This window comes from Sapajus apella, unplaced genomic scaffold (assembly GCF_009761245.1).
Source record: "Sapajus apella isolate SASKATOON/1434 unplaced genomic scaffold, GSC_monkey_1.0 scaffold6, whole genome shotgun sequence".
Taxonomy (NCBI): Eukaryota; Metazoa; Chordata; class Mammalia; order Primates; family Cebidae; genus Sapajus; species Sapajus apella.
Genome location: NW_022436946.1, coordinates 42,140,668 through 42,164,995, shown reverse-complemented (window position 1 = coordinate 42,164,995; position 24,328 = coordinate 42,140,668). Strand labels below are relative to the sequence as shown.

Genomic DNA, 24,328 nt, shown 5'->3' with positions numbered 1-24,328 from the left:
CCGCGTCCCGCCCGTGCCTGCCGCGGATGAACAGGCGGCCGCGAGCAGCCCCCGGAGCCGCGCAGCATCCGCGTATCTAGTGACGGTGGAAGCCACGCCCGCTCGGGAGCCGGGGGGCTGTCCTCGCCCCCCCACCTTTCCCCTCCCTCCGGCCCCCTCCCGGCCGCGCTCCCTCCCCTCCTCCCGCGCCGGTCTCCGGCCCGCCCCCGGCTCGGCTCGCGGGAGGCGCTGGGCGCCCGGGCTGGCGCTCTCTCCCGGGCTCACACACAGCCGCGCACTCACGCCCGGGGCCGCTCTGCGCGCCGGCCCTTGCTCCCCGCGCCCATGCGGACGGACAGAGCGACGGAAGATGGCTGACGACTCCACGGGGCCCCGAGGATGCGGCCCGGCGGCGGCGGTGGCGGCGGCGGCGGGAGCGGCAGCGGCAGCGAAGGCGGCAGGGGCAGCGGCAGCAGCGGCGGCGTTGGCTGCGGCGGCGGCGGCGGCGGCAGCAGGAGCCGGAGCGGCGGCGGCGGCATCCCCGAGACTCCCCGAGCTACCCTTCCCTGTGACAGCCACTGACGTCCTCCGCCGCTAGAAGAGACCCCGCTTCTCGGCGCCCGCCCGCCCTCCCCCTCGCGGCCCGGCCCGGCCCCGCCAGCACCGCTACCTCCGCCAGCCTCGCCACCATCAGCACCACCTCCACCGCCGCCGCCGCCGCCACCACCACCGCCGGCGGCGGCAGCAGCCATTTCATCTCCACAGAAACCAGACACAAAAACATGGCAGAAATGGAGAAAGAAGGGAGACCTCCGGAAAATAAACGGAGCAGGAAGCCGGCTCACCCAGTGAAAAGGGAGATCAATGAAGAGATGAAGGTATTTTTGGACCTCGGGTCCGGGGAGACCGAGCTCTTTCTTGCGCCCGCTCCCTGTGGGCCGTGGTATGGATCTGGGGGGTACCGGGTCGCGCTTGTCAGTTTTTGTAGGATGCCCACAACGGCTCCGCTGCTCCTCCAGGTGTAAAGCAGAGGCCAACTCGCGGGCTGCATCCCCGAAATTTGCCAACCTCAGATTTGATGAGTGGGTACCACATACTATTTAACCTTACGAACCCCAGGTTGGCACGAGCGCGTTTCAGGGCGAGGGCACCGGGGGCCCGAGCGGCGTTGGACAGGGGAAGAGGCTTTCCCAGTGGACGGTGCAGTTTCTCCCCCCTTTTTGGGAATCATCCTCAGGGTCCCTCCAAAGTTAGGAGCCGCCTGGTTGGGGCCCCCCGGGGAGAGCTCTATTCCACCCCTGTCCCCCAGCTCACCCTCCTGCTCCTCAATCCCGCTTCCCCTAACCAACCAGCTGCGACGGCGTGAACAGCCTGTCAGTGCCCGGCGATCTGCGGCCCGTGAGGCGCGGGTCTGGGCACGATCCTGACCGCTCGCCTCGCCCGCCCCCGCCCGCTCCGCTCCACTGGCAGCCTCCGTCACTTCCCAGTGAAGCAGACCCCCGCCAACCCCGCTGGAGGACAGCTGTCTGAGGGGCGGCCTTCGAAGGGCGCCTGCCCATTGTTCGCGAAGGCCTGCCCGGAGTCCTCTCGGCGAGGCCGGGCTCCCCGCCAGGCCAGCGGTGCCCCAGAGGTGGCGAGCGCAGCAGCCTGTCGCTCCAGCTGTTCGTGTTAGAGCGATTGCACAAGAGCACCGCTCAGCCCCGGACCCTCTCGTCACTCCCCACCCCCTTATTTTCCATGAAGTTGCGGCTTTTGCCTGGGCGAGGGTTTTATTCTGTGTTGATTTCACGAGTCTCTATTCATTTAAAACAATTATTTATTTTTTCTGCAAGCTGTCAGAAAGTAGCAGGTTTGCATTTTGCGGTCTTCTTGGTGTTTCCCATCTTCTACATGAAATCCTTAATACTACCAGGTGGCTTAATACTACTACTTGGCCAGTTTTGGTTCAGTTTGTATTTGAAAGACAAACTGAATGGATATAATAAGCAAATAAATCAAATTTATTGCGCTTTGAGGCTTTCTTCATTAGAACAAGCATTTTCTATCATAGCCCACGCTTAGGAGGGGACACATGGATTTACATCCTGTCTGTATGTGTACCTACGTGCATATGCTTAACTTTACTTTCCTCTCGGAAATGTCAATAGTAATCTAAATATCAGAATTAGGGATTTTATTACTGGATAAGGAACTGAGTACCTGGAAGCATGAGGTGATGCATGAGTCCAACGGAGAGTTGAGGAAGATTTGCCATGGAAATCAATGCCATTTCTTATGATGGAAAGCACCATTGATTCCAGTGATAGACAAGTTTTTGTTTTGTTTTGTTTTTTGACCAGTAGAAGTTGTTGTCTTTTGATGGGAACAGAATTCAAACAGTCCATTCTTCCTCACTTACCCTTCCCTCCTGTCCGGCATTTCCAGATTACTTTTGCATTTCATTTTAGGTTGGGGTTGGGGAAAGAGGAGAGAGGTGAAAGCCACTAGGAAATCGCAACGAGCTCTGGCCCTTTAAAACGCTGCCTAATGTGATCTATATGGATGGCAGCTTTTAAGTTTCATAGGTTCTAGAATTACAAATTAGCTAATTTTAATCAAAACATGTGAAATGTTATCCCGGCTGGATATAAAGGCTGACTGTGCTCGATGCTTGGGGCTCGCGTTGTTGATTTTGGCTGCAGGCGCACTCCGTGGTTTGGGAGATAGTTGTCCTTCTACAGTATAACAGATGTTTGTCTGAACTGGTGAGGAAGAAACAAAAACAACATTGTGTGAAGGGGAAAAATTACACAATTTTTAACCGATGCTGCAGGACTAAGTATGGAATTAACCTTGGTGCGCAGAATTTCCTCTTTTTAAAATGTTATTTTTCTTCCAAATCACCACCTACTATTTGAAGTTTTAATCCTCATCCTTTCAATCCAGAGTAGCATTAAATAAGAAGTTTTACGCAGCAAATAACTCAATTGTCTGTAGGATCAGTGTTTTCTCTCTGCTTTGGACCAAAGTAAAATACCCCTGACCAAAATTTTTGGTCATATTTATGTATACCATGCCAGAGAGTCCAGTGGAATTGTTTAATAGGCATTCTTCTAATATAATAACACCAAAAGTCCTCACTTAAAAAGTGGTTTCTCAAAATCAAAAGGTAGAAGGGTTATTTTGAACTCCTTAATATCTTTCTGTTTTTTATATTAATAAACACATCAACAAAACCTCTCCCTACACATCATGATACTATTACCCCTCTAGCTCCCTGAGTGTAGAGTAACATAATAAGCTGGTTGCCCTGTATATAAATGTGTGCAGCAAAATGTCACCAAGAACACAATGTGGCCTTGTGCAGCTTCATATCGGTGCTGCTGGAGCTGCCTGGCTGTGTTTGCCTTCATCTAAACGGCTTTCATCTGGACCAGTGTAAACTAAGCCCTGGTAAGTAATCACTGCCCAGCAGAAAGAAAGGAATGTATACAGCTAGCGTGGCCTAAGCTGTAAAAACGGAAACCTGAACCCCCACCTCGGATCACATATCAAGGCTTGAAGGTAGGGGAAATGAAAGGGGGAAAGAGGAGAGAGCAAATGGAAAAGTCAGCCTGGGAAGTGGAGGATCAGGAGGAGGCCCCCCTTAGGGAGATTTGGCTCAGGGATTAGGGAATTTTATCGTGGTGTACAGTGACCTACTCAGGTTTCAACACTGGTTGGATTGAGTTGCTTCTCTGTGAGCTGAAAGAAAAAGGACTGGTGTGTATGTGATTTTTTTTTTTCCCCCTTCGGGTAATAGAAAGGACATTGGTACAAGTGTCTATTTTAAGTACAGCAAATGCAGGGCACTGAGAATGAGCAACAAAATTGCCTCATCACAGAGACTTCCTTCAAGGTTTCCTAATTGAGATAGTCACATATTTATTTTAAAATGGCCGGAGAAGACAAACTGGCTGAGGTTTAGCTGACACCAGTAATGGCATTGAAGAGTGTCTTCATGTGGCTGAGAGCTAATGCTGGTTGCTGTTTCACTAGATCAGATATTGAGTTACATTTTCGTTATCACTGGTTTAATGTACATGGCAGTTGTAACAAATTTAAATTTGATACAATATAATTTTGTGTTATGAAAAGTACATGACTTGGCATAGCTTGCTTATAGTGTACTCCCTGAAAATATCTTCAAGTAGAAATGTTTGTCTCATTATGACCTTTACAGTGCTGCTTTATGTTTCCTTTTCTTCTTCCCTGATCCTGGTTTTTTCTGATTAAAAAGACTGATTGTATTAATGTACGTACAATTAGTATGCCTTATTTAATTAGTGGCTAGTAGGCGGAATTTTAAAAAATCAGACAGTGATGCAGTGTGTATACGTTTCTAAAGTGAATATTGTGATTGTGTCTAATGTAATATGTCTCAGATATACCATTAGCTCACATGTATCATAATAAATGAATGTCAGGAGGGAATTCTGACATATGGGAAGGTTAATTGGCTTCAGGAGTTCATCTAGAACATAGTAGATATACTATAAAAACTAACTTCTACTAGTGGATGTATAAGTGTAAATATATGTGTAAGGTAAATATTATTGCACTTAAGGTTATGTATTTTGTGCACATAGATCTTTTGTGATCAGTAGCTACCAAACAATAATACAACTCAAAATATCCAAACTATGAGTAGAGATTATGAGTCCAATTTTTGTCTTTCAAAACTCTTTGACAAAATCAGCATCATTAAACAGTCTGTGCTGGAAACTTTCCTAAACAAACCATAATTAATGCATTTAAAATGTTTGACTGCTTTATCAATTGCTAAACTACAGGAGAATCTGTGTAAAATGTCAGAGACGCTTCTTTGCTGCAGAAGTTTTCTGTCTATAAATATTCTCAGTAAGTAATTTGTACCTAAAATTACGCTTCAGTCCTGATGCCTACAATTTGAGTCAGGCACATCTGTTAGAGTTTAGTAGTAAACTTACCACAAGATTTTCTAGTTTGTTTTCTGATGGTTTCGATTTGGCATTAAAAATAACCTGTGTCAATTGCATAGACAATAAAGCAAGTTGCAGAGCTGAGCTGGTGAGATAAATAGCTTGATTTTAAGACAGAGAGAGAGAGAGAGAGAAATCAGAGCATGGATCGGAAAAGTCAGCGTGTTTAAGTTTGAAATTGGCTCATTATTAAAACAGGTATATTTTAAGTTTTGCTGTTGAAACTCAATCCTGGTGTCAGAAGCAGAAAGTCTCAGGAACTTAGAAAGTGGGCTTAGGACCCCAGATCCCACTGTGGCATTCACAAATTATGTTACACTCCCCCTCTCTGAGCAGCAGCCTCAGGTGTGCCAAGTAGCAGGGATGGGTTCTAATATTAGTGGGGACATAGCCCTTGTCTCTTGGGAGCAGGTATAAGATGTTCCTGAGCCTTCAGTCTTGCCTCGCTTGTCCCGCCAAAGGCTCCAGGCTAACCACAAAAGACAGTCCTGCGAGAGCTTAGAGGGCTACGTATTATGCTCTGTTTAAACCAGGGGTTTTCTGGGAAGAGTGTCTTTCTCTATCCATGAACTGGTGTGATGTACAGTAGAGTGTCATTCTTTAAACTTACTTATACAACTTGTAGGTTCCAGAGACGAGGAAATGGAAAGGAACCACTCCACTTCCTCTCGAATCTGAAATAAACATTTGAACTAGAAGAAAATGAGTCTGACAGACTCATTCCCTTCTGCGTTTCCTGCCTCTGTGCTTGCCAAGCACTGCTCTGAGGAGCCAAGCCCTACTCTCCTTGTGTGAAAGACAGACTTATAGAAACCAAGAGGTAACAGAATTTTTAAAGGAAAGTCAAAAACAGGGCCTCAGAAAAGGGCAAATATTAACAAGCACAGTGGCTCTCTAAAAGGGAGAGTTCCAGGAAATGATAGTCTCTTGTTAGGATAACCAAACTTTTTGTATCTTTATATAAAATTCCCTTTTATTTACTGAGACTTTATACGTAACAAAATTATTAGAAGTAGTAGAAGGTATGTCATCAAAATCCCTAAAGTCTAAAACTTCCTCTTGTGGAATGGGAATTCAGCCACACTTGTACTCTCAAGCTAATAAGATTATTGCATATGTTCCTAAAGGAGAGGGGATATTACAGGGTAGAAGAGGAAAAAAAAAAGCGTAGAAGACTTTGTTTTTGATAGTGCCAATTGAAACATGTAAACAGACATGAAAGCATGTGATGAGTGAGATTTGCTGAATGTATATTTTAGGATCTGTAGACCCATGGGTGTTAATATCTCTTATGTAACCAAAGGCCTGTGGAACTCTGTACTGCATTAAGGCCAATGGCTTTGGCACAGAGAGGAAAACAATGTAACAAGTCTTGGTGATTTTTTAAGGCAGTTCTGCAGCTGTGAAAGGACACAGCTGCACACAGCTGTACACCTGCCATGCCTGCCACAGTGTTAGCAGTGAGGGCTGGTATTCACAATTTCACAGCATTCGTTTGACCCTTTTAGGACATTTGATGTCCTGGCAGCAGATTAAAATGTGGGGACATGATTGTCTGCTCTGTATCTCAATGAGACAATAAAACGCCATACATTTTATATGCAGAACCACATGATTTTGGTTTCATCTGCCAATTACATAGCCATCCAATATAGGATATATCAGTAAGGGAGTAAGACTTTTTTTCCAGCCTGTTCCAGGCCAGAGTTAGGTATTAGTGTTAATGATGTGTCCTCTGCATTAAAATCATTGTGTTGTGGCCAAGAACAATTCTGCAAAATGAACCAAATGGAGCATAGGAACCATCTTCAAAGAACTCCAAGCTTGAAAGGTGTAGTTCAGGTAAAAACAGCAGGGTTCAGTGTATAAAGTCTGCACTGACAGTAGGGATCTGGTCACCCTTACTATTTCCTGCACGTTGATGACCCTCTAGTGGATCATCTGTGGGGAGTGGCTCATCCTAACTATACCATTGGATCCAGTAGGATCATGAATGAGGTAGTACTTTGTAATCGGCAAAGGGCTCTTCAGATATTTCTTTTGTACTATTTAAATTTTACGTCATGACCTTTTTCTTGGCAGAACCATAACATAAAACTGATCCACTGGGTCTGTGTTAAGAGAGACAGCTCAGACTCAGCCCTGGGCCAGGCCTGAGAGTAGAGCTAGAAACGGACTTCTAACCAGATTCAATTCCTGCTTCACTTGGGAACTTGAACAAGGCTTCTGCCTGTCTTCTGGAGATTCCCTTTCTTTATCTCTGTTAATGAGTCCAATGATGCTTAATAGATTCCTACCTCAGAAGTAAGTCAGAACATATGGAGATGGAAAGGGAAATAAAAGGTTTTCTGAAATAACCATCATTCTACTATTCATAACCTTAATTAGCAGCGATACTAGCATTTTTCCCCCCCACGCTTTATAAATTGTTCAGAATTGGGAGTTTCCTTTTCCTCTGAAAGCGTTTCTCATGTCTCCACTTTCTTGGATAATGTGTGTCAGGATGTTTTGAAGTGAAGTAATATATCTGATGAATCCTCTTTATTGTCATTGGGACTATGACTATAACTGATGTAGTTGTCTGTGAGTGAGACTATGTATTAATTTTTAATTAAAACTGGTTTTTAATTTTTATGAAAATAATACATAGACATAACAAAAATAGTAGAGTAGGCAATACTGTAGAAATAAACAAAAAGTCTGTAATTATCCCATCCAGACACAATTACTGCCAACATTTTGATATATGTCTTTTCATGCCCTTTCTATGTGTAATATATAGTTTTTATATTAAAAAACAAAACAAAAATGATCTCATACTGTACTAACCTTCCTTTTAAAACTTAATATACTGTTAATAGCTTTCCATGGCAATAAAATTTATCTACAGTATATATTTTAGTGGCAAAATAGTATTCCTTTATATGCCCAAACTATAATTTATTTAACTAGATTCCTATTGTTTGTCATTTAGTTTGTCTCTAAGAAAACAACACTGAGATAAACAGTCTTGAAACATGCATATTTCCATAGTTGTTTTCCTAGGATAATTTCAGCAGTCCCTAGAAATAAAATTGCTAAGTCAAAGAGCATGTAAAATTTTAGGGCTTTTAATGCATAGAGTCAAATTACTCTTTCAAACAGTTGTAGCCATTTAAATTCCCAATAGTAGGAGAATGCCTACTAACACTACATACTATAATTTTTAAGCTTTTACATATTTATTTTTAAAATCAGATTTTCTTGAATTTTATTTGATCATTTCTTTATAATTATGCATTTAAATAAATATTTGCGACTGGATTAAGTACTAAGCATTGTGTTAGGTGAGGCATAAAATGAAATTATATGTTCCTGCCCTCAAGTAACTTACACTGTGTTTGGAATAGACAACATATTTTACTAGAACTGGGACTTGGAATGAAAATGGGAATTATGTTTATGGGGAGGGGAAGGGCATGACTTGTCCCTCATTGGATGAGTGACTGGGGGCTCTTTGAATACTTCCTGCTTTCTTGGGTAAAATATAAATTTGAAAACACATTGACATTAAGTTATGCAAGGCCTAGTATGAAAAAAGCAGTATCTATATTTAAAAATCTACTTGGTGTTTTCAAAATAAATAAAATCACCAGTTCTTTTTGAAGAATTTAAAGTACGTGTGTTTCAGAGGTATTTTTAGAATTTGTAATTACTGATATTTTCAAAGTGTTTTGAAGTCAACTGTTTATTATTTACCTGGTAAAATGTTCAATCAAAAATTGCATTGTGTCTTTCACAGCTCCTCAGAAAGAAAAAAAAATCACGTAGGTTGAACTTTGACATTTGTACAGTACTTCCAGTTGAATAAGGAAGGTGTTTAATGAATATCCTGGCAGTTAAGATCCAACAAAAATTATTTTGCTGGTATAGGAAGAACTCAGGAGGAGTAAAGAAATAGTAAAATTTCCTTTCCACCTATCTTTCTGTGACCTTCTTTTGTTTTTGTTTTAATTCTCAGAAGAGATCATGCTTTCAGACTAAATGTTAGGATTGTCTTTTTTCCTTACAAACCCTGGAGGTGAGAGAGAATTGGAGAGGGAAGGAAAGAGGCAGGGAAATTAGGTATTAGAAGTACAAAGCAATTAGAGTCAGATGTGATATCAAAACATTGTAAAATGAGGAGCTTCCATTTTAATTGTGAATCTTGAGCACCCTGTTAAGGAAAGTAGAGGTCAATGATCAAATCCTAAAGCAAGCAAAGTCTCAACATAAGTAGATATGCCCTGTTTAGAAACTCTTTATATATGATATTGACAGCCTCATGTATGATTTCTTTGCAACTGTTTGATTGGTCCAGGAGGTAGCTTCTTTGGAATTGTGGACACATTGGGAAGTACAGAATTTATAATAGAAAGAGACCTGGCTTAAGAATTAGAAGATCTGTAGTTTAGTTTTGGCTTTTCTAGGAGACCTCTCATGCCTTTTACCTTCTTGATGCTCTAACTTTCTGTTGTAAAAAGAGGATGTCACATAGGTTCACCAGAGGTTTATTGCGGAAATCAAATACCTAACACTTAGGGTTATTGAAAGGATCAAGAGAATTAAAAGATATAGAAACCCTGTAAAGTGATATAAGAGTATTGGACATTATTATAATTACAGTGACCCACTTTCCAAACCGAATTTGGACCACATGGTTTGAGAGATGATTTTTGCGTCACTTCCAAGGGCAAGAAGCAGTCTGCACAATGTAGTTCAGATGCCAAAAAACTGACATCTCTGGCACATTTTGATAACTTATGGGAACAATGATAAAATATTTGAAATCATGACTTAGTAAAATTCATGACGTATGATCACTGTGATTATGAAATTCCTTTGCAAAAGGTATTCTATTTCCTATATAAGTAGAAATTCATTGTTTTTATAGAATCCTAAAACTGGGAGGGACTCTTAAGAGACTCTACTTCATTTTTTGCCCTAGGTCTTCATGAGAAATGCTGGGTAAAGATTTTGGGGGAGGCAAATTTTATAATCTGCCTTAGTTCAGTAGCTTGTTTTATTACTGAACATCCTTATCTCAAAAATCTCTCTGTATTTTAACTACTATTACCTTTATTTTTCATACATATATATGAAAATTAGGAAATGGATAAGCTTTTTAATAGGAAATTCATTTTTAAGGGGTAATAATACAAAAAAAAATTCTGTACTAAAAGACTTGAAAACCTTGATAGGCCATAAACATTAAATTTATTTATCTTAGAATATATTATGTTTCTTCAGGCACAGTGGCTCACACCTGTAATCCCAGCACTTTGGGAGGCCAAGGCAGGTGGACCACTTGAGGTCAGGAGTTTAGACCAGCCTGGCCAACATTGTGAACCCATCTTTACAAAAAATAGAAAAATTAGCTAGGTGTGGTAGCTTGTACTTCCAGCTACTTGGGAGGCCGAGACAGGAGGATCATTTGAGCCCAGAAGGTGGAGGTTACAGTGAGCTGAGATCACACCACTGCACTTCAGCTTGGCCTACAGAATGAGACCCTGTCTAAAAAAAAAAAAAGAAAAGAAAAAATATATATTATGTTTATTGGATGATAACATTAAAAATTTATTTCATTTACTTTGGTTTAGCACCATAATGAACCCATATGACATCTAGCATCAAACTTCGCCTTGAAATTTAAAAATTGATTGATTCCTTGGAGTCCTTTTGCTTCTTTATACAATAGTGTATGCGACAGAAGTAATTGTCATTTTTGTAGCTATACTACAAAAAATTTTGGTGTTCATTTTCTGTCTTTCATTTTGCTCCTCCTTTCATGAAAGCTTTGAGATATATAGCTTGAAGTTTTATAAACCTATTGTTTTCTACTTTTGCAGCCATATATCAAAACATTAAGGTGTTTGTTTTTATTTTTCATTACAAGAAAGGGAACATTTTAGAGTTTATTTACCCTGACATTTATAGTAACTTGAAAATTGTGGAATAGATCAAGTTCATATTGATTGTTCCATGAAGCCTCTGACTTTTCAGCACAAACCATACACTAAACTGAGGCAGTTATGATACCCAATATCATAACTGAATTTGGTGTTAATATTCCAGCTGAGGTTTCAGTTTTTACCCAAATGTCTAAAACTTCTGGATCCCATCCCTGGAACTGGCTCTGAAAGGCTGAATGGATTTGCAGCTGGACTAAAACAAACCTATATCCTTGGCTAGGGGGTTGTCCCATGAATTATGTATTTGTAGCCTTTGTGTGACTTCAGAGGTTAGACAGAAACAGAAGAAAGTGGCACTCACAGATGACTGGTCTATAAAACTGGATATAGTCACTGGGATATATGCAAAAGATATTTGGTCTTGGCACAGTTTTCTTAGAGATTGGGGCAAATGGTACACAGACCAATAGGATGGCTTGCATTTGGCTTTTAATGCTGTTGAGAATGATTATTAATATTTTTAATCAAAAGTGTAAGCCTCATGCTTGGAGATTGCTGCTGCCAGACCACTGATAGAGGACCCCTATTTGTGTGCGTAGGGATTGTCATTCTGAAGTCAGGCTCTCAGCTCAGTGAAAGAAATTAGGTGCTAGGAGAGACTGATGCCTCATTAAAGGGATCTCTTTGGATTGAGTGGGGCAGTGTTCAACCCAGTCCTCCTCAGTGGTATTCCTAAAGTTGCTGAGCTTATTATTCACATAGATCATATCTTTGTGCATTCATGAAAAGAATGTCTATTTAATGTGGACATGACCAGCCATCAGAGAGAATAAATCCCTTACTAAAGCTCGATATGACTGACTGGTTGCCTTGTGGATGGTAACACTGAATCAGTCTGGCTAGTTTTTCTTAATTGTTGATGCACTATACCATCACAGATTGATCCAGCTGGAGTTCAGAGCTTAAGTGGGTACTAAAGCAAAAAATCTAGCACCCTGTGGGTACTTTGAAATGCCAGGTTTGCTTTTTGGAGTCAGTAGTGTAATGTCTTTTATTTTTTATGCAACCCCTGCTAAAATTTAAAGTCATGAAATTCAAGAAATCATGGTACTCACACGTTGAGACTGTACACACTCTGGCTTAGCCTTGGTGCTTTGTTTCAGGTATATAAATTATATATCACAGTGTAATTCAGAAATGACAGCTTCTAAGAAGAATAATAAAAGATTCTCTGAGCCACAAAGAAGGTTAGAATATATAGTTTTTCTAGCTCAGCTTAGGAGGTTCATGGTTCCCTGCCAGACAGGAATGTTTAAGGCACACACAAGCATTGAGATCATTAACACATAGAGCCTTACGTCTTGTTTCCAGATACAGGAATTGATAAGGTAATAAGATATCATCACTTTAGTATAAAAAAATCTATCCAACTATACTTATTATTTTCAAAGTTTGATATCCATAACAACAGCAATGGTAATATTATATTTATGTATTGATTTATAGTTCATAAAATGTTTTCATACATTATCCCAAATCTGGGCTGGCTAGTAACTTTAAAGTTATTTGGTACTTTTATATTACTTGTCAGAAGACAATTTTAGTGACCTTTGATTTTATGGAGAAAGAACCTGTTACTAATGAAATTTATAAAGCAACTTATGCATTGATTTTATTTTTATATTTTACTTTTTATTTTTGAGATGGAGTCTTGTTCTTGCCCAGTCTGGAGGGCAGTGGCACGATCTCTGTTCACTGCAACCTCCGCCTCCCAGGTTCAAGCGATTCTCCTGCCTCAGCCTTCTGAGTAGCTGGGTTTAAAAGCGTGCGCCACAGCGCCCAGCTAATTTTTGTATAATTTTTAGTAGAGACAGGGTTTCACCATGTTGCCCAGGCTGGTCTTGAACTCTTGACCTCAAGTGATCCACTCACTTTGGCCGTCCAAAGTGCTGGGATTATAGGTGTGAGCCACCGTGCCCAGCCTGATTTTTAAAAACCTCTTGCAGAAAGAAAAAAATGAAAAAAAAAAAAAAAAAAAGACCCTTGGAACCTAGTGTAACCTAGGTTTTGGGATGGTATTGTTAACAGTTACGCAATTTTTCTTTGTTGAAATTTGGCTTTATCTGAGATAAGAGTTATGTTAAGAAAGCAACACCTAAATCAGAAAGCAATTTTCATTTAAATTTCTCTGAACCACAAAAGGTTTATTGTTTTCATTTTCAAAATCTTTTCTTAGCTGTTTTTGTGATTTACCTTTCAATATTTTTGTATTGGTGTTGGATATAGACTTTATAGATAATATGCTAAAATATGACTTCCTATTCATAGGCAAAACTAACAAATATAGTACCTTTTTTGTCTTATTATTTTTAAATTACAAATACCTGAAGCCCTGTCATAATTGAATGCATCATCCTAAGATTTAAAAACATTATCATTTTTGAACATGATTTGAAAAATTAACACCACTCTGGGGAAGTGAGGCAGGGCAGCAAATAAATGGGGTAGGACAAGCAGAATTCAATTTATGAATTCTTTTCAAGTAGTTATTGATTATAGAAATAAGTAGTAGCCTATGCTTTTCTTTCAGAACTTTGCAGAAAATACCATGAATGAACTCCTTGGCTGGTATGGCTATGATAAGGTTGAATTAAAAGATGGTGAAGATATTGAATTCAGGAGCTATCCTACAGATGGGGAGAGCCGGCAGCACATTTCTGTTCTCAAAGGTAATGACATTTAATGTCCTTTTGTTCATGCAAAGAAGGATTAACTATCTCAACCTGCCAGAATTGAGTTGCTCTGGGACTCATTTTGTTGATTATGCCAATGGTTGATTTAAACATACATCCCCAGTAGTGCTTTCTCATAAGCAGAATTCTGCAGAATATAAAAGAACAACATAAAACAAAAATAGACACAGCTTAATCTCCTTCCAGCAATGGGAGAACTAGACAAGAGCTAGCGACCTAAGTGCCATGGTCCTGCATACAGATTAAAAGAAAGGGACAGTGTTTGCTAACTTCTTCTAGTTTCCTGATCCCTTTGATAGATCATCAATTGTTGGGGACTGGCGCTTTCTGTTAAGTGAAATGTTAGGTTTAGATGTTCAGATTGCTAGAGAGATTCACTGTTGGTTTGGTAATCCCCCTTCCTTTTTTTCAGTGGGAAATCTAAATGGAAGTACTATTTTTGTTTTGTTTGACATTTTCATTCTTTCCCTGCCCCCACACACTTGAATAGGGTAAAAAGAGGAGTAAGTGATTAGAGTAGGTGATTAGAGACTATATTATTATTTAATAATTTTTTAATCAAAGCCCAGCAAAAGAGTGAAAATTACAGAGGCTTGGCATAGCTGAATTAACACTAATTTTACCAGTGGGTAGCAGTGCCAGATATCTCATGGGGGAAGTCTGTATGAATACTGAATTTATGAACCTAAATTTGGAATGAGAGCTTGTTTGTTAAAGAAAAGAGAAGTATGTGAAGAAGCAACCCATTTAGGGAACTTTAATAAAATATGGGTAAAACAAATTGTACATAATCACTGGCAATTCTATCAGTATTTGTGTTGCATTCAAAATCTATTGGCGTAAACTACCTGTTCAAACATTTTATTTCCAGTCTTTAAGACAGAACTTTCCCTTTGTATATACCAAGCAAGGAAATGTAATTGAGCAGTCCTGCAGACAAGTGGAATTGAATGTACATGACAAATTTTATGTTAAGCTTACTATGAAATTGTACACATCACGTTACAGAGATAGTATCATCAATTTCACTATAAATGAAAAATGCAAGTCATGAGTTTGTGTTCAACAAACTAGTAGCTCATATAATACTCGGCCCAGGTAATAATCTTTGCTTCTCGGGAACATAGGAAGTGCCAGGAAATGCTACTAGAAGGAAAAAATTGTTTTCTATGGTTGAGGTTTTTGTTCATTTATTTTTTTTAAGTGATTCACATGCAAGGATAAGACACACGAAACTCATGTCATTGTAAGTTTAAAAAATTTTTGTTTTTGTTATTTTTTTAATGGATATTATCAACACCTTGTAAAGCATCAGTTTTCTTCCCTGCTTCTTTCTCATTGCTTCATTTGATTATGTTATAATATGAGTTTGTAATACAGTGGGACCCAGTTACAATGCTGGAGGGCACGTTTTAGGCTTTCCCCTGGTAGCCAGAGAGCTATGTTTGCTGTATGTCACGTTGTACATGGAAAAGGTTAATTACCTCTCAATTTTCTTTTCTTTCTTCCTTTTTTTTATTTTGAGACAGAGTCTTCTTCTGTCACTTAGGCTGGAATACAGTGGCGTGATCTTAGCTCACTGCAACCTCTGGCTCCTGGGTTCAAGCAATTTTCATGCCTCAGCCTCCCAAGTAGCTGGGATTACAGACGTGCACCACCATGTCTGGCTGAATTTTGTATTTTTAGTAGAGATGAGGTCTCACCATGTTGGCCAGGCTGGTTTTGAACTCCTGGCCTCAATTGATCTGCCCGCCTTGACTTCCTGAACTGCTGGGATTACAGACATGAGCCACTGACCTGGCCACCTCTCAGTTTTTTGTTCTTTTTTTTTTTGAGACAGAGTCTCGCTCCATCACCCAGGCTGGAGTGCAGTGGCATGATCTTAGCTCACTGCAACCTCTGCCTCCCAGGTTCAAGGGATTTTCTTGCCTCAGCCTCCCAAGTAGCTGGGACTACAGGCACGTGCCACCATGCCTGGCTAATTTTTGTATTTTTAATAGAAATGGGCTTTCACCATGTTGGGCAGGCTGGTTTTGAATTCCTGATCTCAGGCAATCCACCAGCCTTGACCTCCCAAAGAGCTGGGATTACAGGCGTGAGCTACCATACCCGACCACCACCTCTCAGTTTTCTGTGGAATTACACAGTGCTAAAATTCATCACCATGATTCAACTGGAATATTACCTACCATAGTGGAGCAAATTATAAAGGAGCCCATTGGAAATTTATGGTAACCAGACTAAAATGTTCCAGGATGAACTGTGGAGTTCTAGTACATTATTTAAAGATTTACAAGGAAAAATGTGTTTGGTTCATGGCCATTTTACTTGAGAAAATAAGGAAAAATTTAAGTTTACGGCATTAGGTTCTTTTGTCATATTGAATATGATTTTTTTCTTTTACAGAAAATTCTTTGCCAAAACCAAAATTACCTGAGGACAGTGTTATTTCACCATACAATATAAGCACAGGCTATTCAGGGCTTGCCACTGGAAATGGACTCAGTGACTCACCTGCAGGGTCAAAGGATCATGGCAATGTGCCCATTATTGTACCTTTAATTCCACCACCTTTCATAAAGCCACCAGCAGGTAAGACACTACTGGGGTTTTCAGTGATAACAATTCATAGAAAATTGTTTTAACTCTCTTGTGAATAATTATTAAATACTCAAGTTAACTTTGGTAGAGGCTGTTTTAGGGACCTTATAGGTAAGAAATGTTAATGCAGGCATTACTTAGAGTATTATTGCTATATTAGGAAAATTTCCTTACCTACTACTACTTAGGCTATAAACTTTCAACTGGCAATAAACCTTTTCTACCACTGACTACAAAACAAAGTTATTTTTTTTCTCTGAAGTTACCTGTTTAAAATTAGAAAAAAAAGATAAACTGTTTTTTAAAAATAAGATATAGACAATGACTGTTTAGTAATAAAAAAAAGTAACCATGGTTGAACTGGGTGGTGCCTATGGAGGGCCAGGTCTCCTCTGGGGTTTATTGAGGATAGGGATAGTTTCGTAAATGGGCGTGTGGCAGGCTTGTTCTTCAACATGCCTTCCTCTAAATCTGTTCGAGAAACCACCAGATCAAGCTTGTCCAACCTGTGGCCCAATACAAATTTGTAAACTTTCTTGAAACATTATGAGATTTTTTTTTGAGATTTTTTTTTTTTTTTCCAAGACGAGAGTTTCCCTCTTGTCGCCCAGGCTGGAATGCAGTGGCGTTATCTTGGCTCACTGCAACCTCCACCTCCTGGGTTCAAGTGATTCTCCTGCATTAGCCTCACCAGTAGCTGGGATTACAGGCAGTCACCACCTCGCCTGGCTAATTTTTGTATTTTTAGTAGAGATGGGGTTTCACCATGTTGGCCAGGATGGTCTTGAACTCCGGATCTCCGGTGATCCACCCGCCTCGGCCTCCTAAAGTGCTGGGATTACGGGCGTGAGCCACCGTGCCTGGCCCTAAAAAATTTTTTTGAACTCATCAGCTATCATTAATGTTAGTGTATTTTATGTGAGGCCCAAGACAAGATAATTCTTCCAGTGTGGTCTAGGGAAGCCCAAAGATTGGACATGCCTGAAGATTATGTATCTTCTCCACACAGAATTCTTTCTAATTCCTGGAAAGCTCTCTTTGAGAGCTTTTTTTTAAAAAAAATTCTTCTTTTTCTTCTTCTTCTTCTTTTTTTTTTTTTTTTTTTAATGGCAGTCTTTCACTTGTGTGAAAATATAATTTGTTCTTTTATATTTCCAGAAAATTAGATGGCAGTGTATTAGATCTAGATGGCAGTGGGCTGAGCATTATATGATATTGCAAGTTGGTCTACAGGTATATTTCACAAAGAGAAAGAAGTTAACTAATATTTTATCTGGCTTGCTGTAAAATGTTGGAATCATGCTAGAACGTTTAAGTGTAATGCTGGTTATTTTTCTGTATGTTGTACTGAACAATGATAAATACTCAGTTTCAACAGCAGTACTTTTGATTACATACTAAAGCTAATGCTTGTATTTTTATTAGGGAAGAGAGGTGTTTGGTTATGCTTCCATAAACAGTGAAGAAATTTCTAGAAACAAGTTCCTGGGCTTATGTTATAGATACATTTACACTGTATTCTAAGTGTTACTCATATTTTCCTTCATGGTTATGGTTACATTCTTTTGCTTGGCCTGCTACATTTTAGCAGTAAAAATGTCCTTTCAGCCGGCATGGTGGCTCAGGCCTGTAATCCCAGCACTTGGGGAGGCTGAAGCGGGTGGATCATTTGAGGTCAGGAGTTCGAGACCAGCCTGGCCAATATGGAGAAACCCTGTCTCTACTAAAACTACAAAAATTAGTCAGGCATGACGGTGGGCACCTGTAATCCCAGCTACTCAGGAGGCTAAGGCAGGAGAATCGTTTGAACCTGGGAGGCAGAGGCTGCAGTAAGCTGAGATCACACCACTGCATTCCAGCCAGTGAGACTCTGTCTCAAAAGAAAAAAAAATGTCCTTTCATACTAAGGTCCTTAGGTATGTCGTTAAAATCCATTTACCTGTCAAAATCACTTGTAATTGTGTTTATCTACTAATTACTAATATAATTGGTGTGTCATATAAAGTTTGCCTTATTAATTCGCCCTTCTCCTTTGGTTGATTATTTTGTGATACAGAGGGGTTCACATTTATCTCCCAAGGACCAAAGACATATTTTATATGGGCCAACTGGGAAAAAAAAAATGGTAACTAATTTTGTAAATGTAGAATTTATGTTTGAATATATGCTCAGCAGCTTAGGACAGGGGAGATGATGATGAGGGTATCAATAAGGCAGTATGAGTAAGTGACAAGTACATGGGGTTTAGATTCAGACAGATTGGGTTCAAATCTAGACTTTGTCATGTACCAGCTCTATGAACGAAGACAAGTTACATAAGCTGTCTTCCCTTCAGTATTCTCATCTGTAAAATGGGGATCCCACCCCTACCTCATGGGGTTGTTGTGGAGATAAGAAAATATTTGTAAAGCCCTTAACATAGTGCCTGCCACACAAAAGTCACTTTAGTAAACACCAGACCTTTTTTCTTTTTTTCTGCCCTTTTTCTGCCCTAGAGTTATCATGCACATAAATTGTGCATAAAAAGGTGTGCATCCAAATGCAAATTGGTCTCTAAGATTTATTTGAGCAAAGCAAACAGCTTTAAAAATTAGCATAGCTGAGGCTAGCATAAGTTTGGCATGCCAAAAAACCTGCCCTGGAGTTTCCTGCTGAGCCAGCCACGTGGAATTCAAGTACACAGCTCCTATTTAACTCTAATTCCACATCAGATCAGGAAATAAATATGCGAAGGGATAGAGGCCAAAAGTTGAGCCTTGGAAGTCTTAGATGTAGGAACTCGGAGGAATTAGAAGCCAGAGTAACTGAACACCAGTGGTTTTATTGGTTTTATGCTGTCTTCCATGGAATTCCAAGGCGCTCATCTGTTGAAAATAAAATGTAGGGAAGGACATGTTTAATTTTCTGTCTCTGCTCTCAACTTTGACTCTGTCCTACTCAAGGGTTCTATATGACAAGACAAAGATACAAAAAGGTTCTCTGCTTTTAAGGAACTTATTCTCATAGTTACCAAGCAGAAACTTATAGGAATGTTGAATTTTGATTTAGTCATACTATCTAGGGCAGTGGTCAGCAAACCTTTTCTGTAAAGGTACAGATAGTATTTTAGACTTTTTAGACCATACGGTCTCTATTAAACTACAGAGCTCTTCTGTTGTAGCAGAAAGGCAGCCATAAATAATACATAAACAAATGGGTGTGGCTGGGTTCCAATAAAACTTTATTTACAAAAAAAGACAGTGGGCAGGGTTTGGCCCAGGGGCATAATCTGCTGCTTGTGCTAGGGTAAGATTAGCCAAAATCTCATGATAACAGGAAGGTGAATAGAGTTTCAAAGAGTCAGGCTGTGGACTTTGCCAAAGTGCACTATGTAATATTTCAAGAAAGAAAGAACAACAAGGGCAGGAAAATAGTGAGTTTTCAGGGTATTTGGTGAGCTCTGACACAATATTTGTTGAATAAATGAATGAATGACTGATATTCAAATATTAGTGCACATATGTAAGCATTTCACTGAGAAAATGCTAGTGTTTTGTCTGGATTAGCCCCAACCTGTTTGACCTTGACCACAACTTCCTTGACAGTGAAATGAAGATTCCATTACTCTTAATTATCAATGTCTAAAGTCAACAGATTATCCCCAAACTTTCATCTAGTGAGTCATTTTAACTCTTCCATTGCTAAAACTTTTACCAGAGTTGTGATTCAAGGTAATTGAGTTGAGATATGCTCACTGTCAATTTTCTAGCTGTATGTAGGTTAATGCGGCATTTCTGTGGGGAAACAAATAAAGGGTACAGTGGCTAGAAGCAAAAGGGCTCTTGATAATCAGCCGTTGAATAATTTAGAGTTGACCATATAATGCAAGTTCAGCTCTCACGATAGGGAAGATGAGGATCATGTGTATGCTTTGGATTCCTGTGTTAGTGTTCAAATTATTGCTATCCCATTGTAAACTGGCTATGTGAAAATGCTAATAATAATAATACTTTTTATTTTATTAAATTTTTTACAGTTTATGAAATTCATTAACATTGATCATTTTATTTAATTTGGTCTTTATATAAGTCTGGGAAATAGCATGTTAGATTTTAAAGAACTGAAGTTCAAATAGATTAAATGGCTTTTTTAAGGTCCCATGTCTTTTAAGTACTTGAGCCAAGACTAGTACTAAGGTCTTCTGACTTCTAATCCAAAATTCTTTTTAATATAAATTGCCTTTTAGCATATTTCTGCAAAATTTCTCTAGCTTGTATCAGAATAATAATGCCTACTAATATACTACTTCCGGATACCTCAATGAGAGGAGATACAATCTCTTCCTGCAAAAAGCTACTTTTTCAAGTCCACAGTTTTTGGGAGACTCGATGAGTTCTTTCTTAACCCTGAGAATCTGTGGTTCTATAAACGTGGATGGCCCAGTAGAGGTAAAATCCCTTTACAGTTCTTGCCATTATGAGGCAAGTTGCTTCTCTGTGGGGGTACCTGAGGGCTCCATCCGGTCAGGCACTGGTTCCCAAGCATGTGTTTCATGTGCTGGGGCAGGCTTACCACTGGATCTCATCCATGTCTTGGCAGCCAGTGGGCCCAGTGGAATACTCGTGATTGGGAACATGGTGATACCACATTCACTTGGATCTCCACTTTCCTTTCTCACAGCTGCATACAGAATTATGGGTGTAGCTTACTTCTGGGCCTGGAGAACTGCTCTGCTGGCCCTGTCCTCCCTTTTCTCTGGAGAAGGGGAGCTCCTGTGTCTTGGCAATTACCACGGCATTGACCCTGCTCTGGCCGCACATGTGTGCATTCATCTTTCGTGGCTGTGCTGCCTTTCCCACCTCAGAGACAGCCTCTGGCCCTTGGTGTATGGTTTGTGACATCACAAGCATTACTATGGTAACAGACATGTTATAAACACAGGATAATAGCCTTGCTTTTGCTTTCTCCCTCCCCCGCCCCCATGCAGTGAAGGGAATCACCATGATCCTTAAATAATAATCACAGACTTTTCTGCAGACTCTAGGAAATGAACAGAATAAGGTTGCCATACAGGGAAGTCATCAAGAAAACTGTTCTAAGAATATTTGAAGATGATGAAAGTATTGACCAACACTTTGTTTTTATGCAAACATGTCTTTATTCTTTTAGTTTGAACAAATCTCAAAACCTCCTTCTTCACTAATTTAAAAAATCACATCATGAACATAAAGTGGAAAAAAATATATCAGCAAGAATTTTGAAAGATAACTCAGGTTAATTAAACTGTAACTTTCCTGTAATTCATCTCATATTAGAGACTTTAGCATGGGTTCAACCCTTTGAGACTTCATTCAAAGGTGATCATGCCTGTAAAGGGCTTTGGCACGGATTGTAAGAACTGTGATGTAGTGAGTCTTCTTTAAAATATTTGGCTTTCTCTGGTTTTAATTGAGCATTAAATTTGGTCCCCTCCAAGTTTGATAATTGAGGTAAAGCATTCAGACGGGATTTTGAATGCAAACCTTTGACAAAGGCCTTATAATAGTCTTGACTGCTTCACAAATGTAATGGCCCTTGGCTGCATTGACTGGCCATCAGTTTTCTGCAGTGGTAGGGCAGGTTTGGGTCTTCTACCTTGTTAACTTCTGGTCAAAGTAGCCAGGGTAGACTGGCCCAGTTGAGGCTCAGAACATTTTGCCCCAGTCTTGAATTTGCTCCATGCCAACATTTTGCTCCCAAGAATTAAAAAAATAATAATAAAACTCTTAGTGTGATTATTTTTGTTCATAAGAAAAGATGAAATGAAGCAACTTTTTCTAGTGGGAGCTTTCCTGCTGCAGAAAACACCGTGTACCTAGGAAACCACATTTTAGATCTGAGTCTTTTGACAGGTTTTCCCAGAAGCTTACAACTTGCCTATTCCAAGTCCAGAATCCCTGTAAATCTCTGAATACTTTAAAATAAAATGAAATGTGAAAAAAAAGAGGGAATATACTTCTCTTTATGCATTTATATGGCAGTCTTGAATAAAGTGTCTTTTACCTCCGATGATAAGTGCCCTTATTCTTATTTTTTTTTTTACCATGTTCGCATGTATAAAGAAAAAGGAAGAGCCTGTCCATACTGCATAGACAGATTTGTGTAGAGCAAGATAAGATCAGTCTCCTAAAATCAGCTTGATTTCCTGTGTGCAGAAATGTCTTGTCTTCTTTGAAAACAGTGACCATTTCCTGTCCTCCAGGATGGTTTGCTTTTCAGTTAGTTTTCCAAATTTGAGTTTCATCATAGTCAGGGAAATATGATATATTTTTTCAGGCAAATCTTGAAATTCCTAAGGAATTATAAGAACTGGGCTCTAAGGAACCATTAGCTTATCAGAGAATATGGAAACAGTCACATGATCTGCTAACCTCTATGTATATAGCTGAGTAACCCACAGTTAGTAAGCATGTTACTTTTTGGCTTTTATAATTCTGACATGGAGTTGTACTTGCAGGGAAATGGGAATCAGAATGTGGTTTGCATTATGGTCATTATTTATTTTATCTGTTATTCAATATTCTTGGGGCTTGCATATGATGATGTGTTCCAAATAGCCATTGAGAAAACAGGATTTAATCAAAATTGCTTTGGACTTTATTTGTCCAACTTTTAAAATATGATTATTAAATGAAATTACCTACAGTTAATGGGATTTGGATGACTTACTATTTATGTACCAGATGCAATTCTCAGAAAAAAAAAAAAAGAAGAAAAAGAAGTTCAAGGAACCCTCAGTTTTCCCAAACACTTAGGATAAGGACAGGAAGAATTAATGATGAATGGCAAAAATATGAGTACTTAATAATGTAATGATATAATCTCATCATAACTAATAGTTTTTGAGCATGTATTATGGACCAGACATTGTGCTAATAGATTTATATCATTTAATTTTCACAACACTGTGTGGATGCTGTTGTTAACCTTGTTTTATAGATGAGAAAACTGAGGCCCAGAAAAGTTAAGGAACTTGCCTGAGGTTACACAGATACTGAGTGGCAGAGCTGATGTTTGAACCTATGCATTATGTCTCCTTAACCTATATCCTTAACCACTGGATTATCCAAAACACTATGCCAGTATTTCAGTCAGTTAAGTGTTTACTGAATGTTCCTTACATTGTACTAGACAATACAAATGTATGTCATCATCCCTTACTACCAAGGACTTAACAGTATTGCTGGTATATGATCAAAACATCATTCTAGTTTGACCTTGGAATGTATGATATAATTTTAGCTGCATATGGAGGGTGCGTGGTAGGACTACAAGGGCAATTACAGTGGAGCAGCAAAAAGTCTATAGACAGGTAATCAAGAACTGTTATATTTATACAGTTGAGAGGAAATGGTACCTGAAACTTAATATAGAAGATAGTAATTTAAAATTCAAAGTGATAAAAAAAAGATCCAAAATGAAACCTGAAAATGTTAGCTACTATGATGTGGGTCCCGTTTTATTGTTCTCTATACAATAAGGGTTCTTGAAAATATGTAAGGCATATTTTCATGTGTTCTATCATTTTTAATGCCAGATGAAGTGTATAATTTGAATGGTAGCATGATGTAGTGAAGACTGCCAGAGCAAGAACCAGGAGACCTGGGTTGCTAATGCCAGCTCTGCCATGTATTTGTCATGTAATCTTGAATAAGGTAGTTTCTGTAAGCCTTAGTTTCCTTGTCTTCAAAATGATGTGGTTAGCTTAGGTGATCTGTGATTTCCCTTCATTTATAAAATCCTTATTTTGTGACTTGTGTGGTTAGTTGCTCACCTGTTATTATGATTTGAAAGGGGATATTTTAATGTGCTTTAATATTTACTTGTTAATTGAACAGATATAAAGCAAACTGCATATATGTGTAGTTACATCAGCCAAAAGTCTGATGAAAGATTTATGCTGCTTAGGACATCTTTTAATGATTGTTAATTTTTACTTTGAACAAATAGTGAATGAAATAATAGAATTAACATGTTTTAAGATAACAAATGCTAGAAAATATGAAATGTGAGTAAATAAAAAGGTTCATATGTTATTAGAACTAATCATTTTGATGTTATGCATAGC

General features: G+C 39.3%; 1 protein-coding gene across 1 annotated transcript in view; it reads left to right on the top strand.

The window, feature by feature from the left end:
- The first annotated feature begins 625 nt into the window (after positions 1–625).
- The window catches only part of SOBP (sine oculis binding protein homolog), a 167,064-nt gene continuing 143,361 nt past the window's right edge, over positions 626–24,328 (top strand). Inside the window, 3 exon segments of the mRNA XM_032275115.1 lie at positions 626–857; positions 13,479–13,617; positions 16,048–16,233. Of these exon segments, the coding sequence (XP_032131006.1) occupies positions 762–857; positions 13,479–13,617; positions 16,048–16,233 (421 nt within the window). The 5' untranslated portion in view covers positions 626–761.